At 44.9% G+C, this 5000-nt stretch overlaps 1 protein-coding gene across 1 annotated transcript in view; it reads right to left on the bottom strand.

Moving 5' to 3' along the window:
- Positions 1-2889: 2889 nt before the first annotated feature.
- rapgefl1 (Rap guanine nucleotide exchange factor (GEF)-like 1) overlaps positions 2890-5000 on the bottom strand; it is a gene marked incomplete at both ends in the record, with an annotated part of 13295 nt that continues 11184 nt past the window's right edge. The window contains 5 exons of the mRNA XM_083897038.1: positions 2890-3014; positions 4100-4154; positions 4270-4334; positions 4422-4509; positions 4810-4860. Of these exons, the coding sequence (XP_083753164.1) occupies positions 2890-3014; positions 4100-4154; positions 4270-4334; positions 4422-4509; positions 4810-4860 (384 nt within the window). The remainder of the gene's footprint in view (positions 3015-4099; positions 4155-4269; positions 4335-4421; positions 4510-4809; positions 4861-5000) is intronic.

Raw genomic sequence — 5000 nt, forward strand, 5'->3', positions numbered from 1 at the left:
TAAAGTTTTCTTCTTCATTTTTTTTTAAAACTGCAGTAACGTGACACCAATACTCCAGGCCCCGCCCCCCCGGCCAGACCTCTGCTCCAATCAGGCGCCGCGTGTGACGTAAACAGAGACGACGACTCGTAAACAACACGTCTGTACAAAAGCAAAGAGAATCAAAGCTTGAGATAGAAAACAACAAAACAACACAAGTTTCCCAACATCGTCAAATTTATCGCCATTTCTTTCTCTTTCACGTCTACAAATAAAAAAAAACACCAAATCAAATATTTCTCGTAAACTCTCTCTCTCTCTCTCTCCTTCTGCTCATACATAAAATAGAGTCTTCCATAATTAATATTTGCGTATTTACAAAGTCGGAATATTTACACATTGAAGTTTCCGTGTATTCGGGCGTCGCAGCGGACGACCTCGACCCAAGAGGGCGCCGCCTCCCTGCAGAATCACACGACTCGCAAACTCTTCCGCCGTTTTAGTTCCCGTCCGACATTTTATCGGAGATAAGCGACAGATCGGGTTCAGGAGGCAGAATCACGGCCGGATCCACGATAAAAAAAACAACAAAAAAAACAAAGCCAGGAAGTGGTCCTGAGAGGCAGCGGCTGACGAGCGATGATGTCATCTTCACTGAGTTTACGAACTATCGGCCGCGATCGTCTCCGCTCGCCGAGAACCGACCCGTCGGAGGCGGAGATCGCTCGCTGCGAACAAACGTCACGCGACGTTTGCATTTATCGCAAACAAAAGTTCATTCTCGTTATGTCGTGTTACGATCGTAAAAGACATTCGTTACCGTTTCACGCGCGTGACCGAAGAATGACGTCCATTTAGTGCCACAAGGGGGCGCTGCGTCTTTCCGGTCACATTTAAAATTCTTATTTTTCTCTGGAAAAACGAGTCAATTATCAGCAAAAAAAATCACAATGATTTTGTCTGTTAGCAACTCAAAGCTCCGCCCCCTTAAGCTCCGTAACTCAAGCATCTGAAATAGATGTTACATTTTTTAAAGTTATCGCAATAAGACTGAAAATATTGCTCAAACTATTTTCGGTCGTGATCGTTTAGAAATAACGCAAAGATTTTCACTTCATTCTACGAAAAACAAAAACAAAAGCAGACAGAAATCGTCAGATTGACCTGATTTTAAAACTTCTGGACGTTCGTTTCCCGGGAATTCTGTCAGAAATTCTTAACACTTCGAGTGACAGTCGGACTTCCTGCTGCGAACAGGAAGTCCAAGTTTTTAAGTATTCAGGGCCGTAAGAAAATACTGATACGCTAAAATATTGCAATATTTTGTGTTGACATAAATTTCAGAATTTTCCCAAAACCTTTTTCCGTAAAGATTAACGTGAATATGTTTAATATAAAATGAATTTTTAATACTTGCAGTAAATTAGTCGCATTTAGGTGACTCCGCCCCCTTTAACTTCGTAACTCAAGCATCTGAGAGTTTTCCCGAGAAGTTTTTTTGGTTATCGCAATAATACTGAAAATATCACTCCAACGATTATCTTTCGTGATCGTTTGGGGATAACGTAAGAATTTTCACATCGTTCCGCGTGAATATAAAATGTTTACAATAATGGAACTCGTTAAATCAAAAATTTTTGGGGATTTGAACTTTTTTCGCAACAGCCGGACTTCCTGCTGCGGACAGGAAGTCCTCGTTATCGAACATTTGTCATCTTCGTATTGGGAAAACGCTCTGGGTGTGGTCGATGGTCTGCGACGACGCGAGTGGGCGTGGTCACGAGTGGGCGTGGTCACGCGTGAAACGATTCAGCACATCCGAGCGGTCGCGCTGGTCCTGAAGGCTCCACCTAGTGGACGTCAGAGGTTTTACACGGATGTGATGAAGTTTGTGGACGAGACGCTCGGAGCGTGAAGAAAGGGTTGATGAGGGAAAACCAGGTGAGGATTGAGACGTGGATCTGGACTCAGATCTGATGGAGATCAGACAGCAAAGAAACAACAACCCTCTCTCTGGACACATATATATATATATATATGTATATATATATGTATAGATATAAACTTCTGATATTATAGTAAATATTAATGAAGCGAGATCTTCTGTACAAACACGAGTCAAACTGAATCCAGTAAACAAAACCTCTGTGTGTCTCTGACCCTGAGGTTTGGCAAAAAAGTGCTTGATTGACGCGACGGCGAGCGACCGTCGTCACTTCCTGTCGCTCCGTTATTGCCTCGGAGATTTCACCGGCCGGTTTGGACCAATGAGAGAGCAGCGTCCTGTGAGTCCGGCCTCTCGAGGCGACCGCAGTCACGTCGCCGATGTTTGTCGTCTGCTGAGGAATCAGCTGTTCACGCTGTGAAAGAGGCCACGCCCCCCCCCCTCCTCAGAAACAGCGACGTGGTCCTTTAACGGGAATGAGGCGGGAATACTGATCGTACAAAAACATCGGAAAACAAACCACGTCAGACTGAAACTGAGGCGTTTGGTAGAAAACCAGCATCTACACACGTGACTCCAGTCCCTGAACGCACCATGGCGCGTTCGTGTGTCCGTCACAGACGTCTTGGGTAAAATAAAAAAAAAGGCAGCTGATAAAAGTCAATCCAAGGTCAAAGGTCAGGACAGTGAGGTCAGTGACAGAGGTGTGAGCGCCTCCTGCTGGCTGCACCAAACACACAGAGACTCAGTGAAGACAGTGAGGACCAGGTCCACGATGTCTTTGTCTCACTGTGACTCTCACTCACTCTCCCACACCAAAGTCCACAGCGAGACAAAGACGTGATCACGTGACACAGATGAGTCCTCCTCACTCAGCCTCAGCAGCAGGGGGCGCTCACACGTCAGGATCAGCTGTGGATGAACGGCGTGGAGGCGTGGTTTGTCCTGGCTGAGACTCCGCCCCCTTACGTGTCTTTAGGCTCCAGTTTACAGGACATGTCAAACAGAAGGTTCTGGTTATCGATGACCTGCAGCTGACGAACATAAGCCTTGGTCTGAAGGTGAGAGGGAGACGTCTCTGTATCCATGACTACAAGACAACACACACACACACACACAATCTTACATGAGGGAGGTGCAGTGTGTCAACAGCAGTGTCTATGTGTGTGTGTGTGTCTGTGTGTGTGTCTGTGACTATGTGTGTGTGTGTGTCTGTGTGTTTATGTGTGTGTGTGTGTCTATGTGTGTGTGTGTCTGTGTGTGTGTCTGTGACTATGTGTGTGTGTGTGTGTCTGTGTGTGTGTTTATGTGTGTGTGCATGTGTGTGTCTGTGTGTGTCTGTGTGTGTGTGTGCGTGTCTATGTGTGTGTGTGTCTGTGTCTATGTGTGTGTCTATCTATGTGTGTGTGTGTGTGTGTCTGTGTGTTTATGTGTGTGTGTGTCTATGTGTGTGTGTCTGTGTGTGTCTATGTGTCTGTGTCTATGTGTGTGTCTATCTATGTGTGTGTGTGTGTGTGTGTTTATGTGTGTGTGTGTGTTTGTGTGTGTGTGTCTGTGTGTTTATGTGTGTGTGTGTGTCTGTGTGTGTCTATCTGTGTGTGTGTGTCTGTTTGTGTGTGTGTGTGTGTCTGTGTGTGTGTGTCTGTGTCTATGTGTGTGTCTATCTGTGTGTGTGTGTGTGTGTCTGTGTGTGTGTGTGTGTGTCTATCTATGTGTGTGCGTTTGTGTGTATCTGTGTCTATGTGTGTGTCTATCTGTGTGTGTGTGTGTGTCTGTGTGTGTGTGTGTCTATCTATGTGTGTGTGTGTGTGTGTGTCTGTGTCTATGTGTGTGTCTATCTGTGTGTGTGTGTGTGTCTGTGTGTGTGTGTGTGTCTGTGTGTGTGTGTGTCTATCTATGTGTGTGCGTTTGTGTGTATCTGTGTCTATGTGTGTGTGTCTATCTATATTTATGTGTGTGTGTGTGTGTGTGTGTGTGTTTATGTGTGTGTGTGTGTATGTGTGTGTGTGTGTGTGTGTGTGCGTTTGTGTGTATCTGTGTCTATGTGTGTGTGTCTATCTATATTTATGTGTGTGTGTGTGTGTGTGTGTGTGTTTATGTGTGTGTGTGTGTATGTGTGTGTGTCTGTGTGTGTCTGTGTCTGTGTGTGTGTGTGTGTGTGTGTGTGTGTGTTACCCAGCTGGCTGCTCCTGTAGCGTCTGATGATCCTCACCATCTCTGCCACTTTGTGCTGCAGATGAATGAGAAACAGTGAAGAGTTTAAATCTCCACACACACACACACACACGCGCACACACACACGCGCACGCACACACACACACGCACACACACACGCACACACTCACCATTTTCTCAAAGTTGACAAGTTCACCGTGGAAGGTTTTGCAGCTCTCGTGGAGAAACGTCAAATCTGACGGAGACAACACAACGTTTACATGAAGACAACAGTGTGTGTGTGTGTGTGTGGGGGTGTGTGTGTGTGTGTGTGTGTGTGTACCCTTGAGCAGCAGAGGTGTGAAGGGGATCAGTGGAGGTCTGAGGCTGGTGATCAGGTCTCTGTAGGACTTGTGGTTCCTTGAAGGATCCTGGTCAGATTAACAACAACAACAACACTTTTATACACACATGTGTATTTATACATGTAAACATATGTATATAAAACTATATGTCTAAATGTTTTTCCTCAAAGTACCACCAGAGGGAGCTCACGCACCACAGTTTGAGAACCACAGGGGTCAAAGCACATTTTGTCATAAATGTTCTTATTCTAAACATCATTTCTCAATCTAATCATCTTATTTATTTATTTTTTTCAACAGCAGAAAAAAAACAGAAATTATAATATTATAATAAAAATAAATAATAAATAAATAACTGTGACTCACCGCGACGCTTTCAAACTGCTGAAACTGTTTCCTGAACTTCCCAGGAAGTCCCTAAACACACACACACACACACACACACACCCACACACACACACACACACACACACACACAGAGATAACCCCACAAAATATTCACATTAAGAAGCTGAAAAATCACACAAACATCATCACTCTAAGGTCAGAGGTCACTG

This window comes from Microchirus variegatus (assembly GCF_963457635.1).
Source record: "Microchirus variegatus genome assembly, chromosome: 10".
Classification (NCBI taxonomy): Eukaryota; Metazoa; Chordata; class Actinopteri; order Pleuronectiformes; family Soleidae; genus Microchirus; species Microchirus variegatus.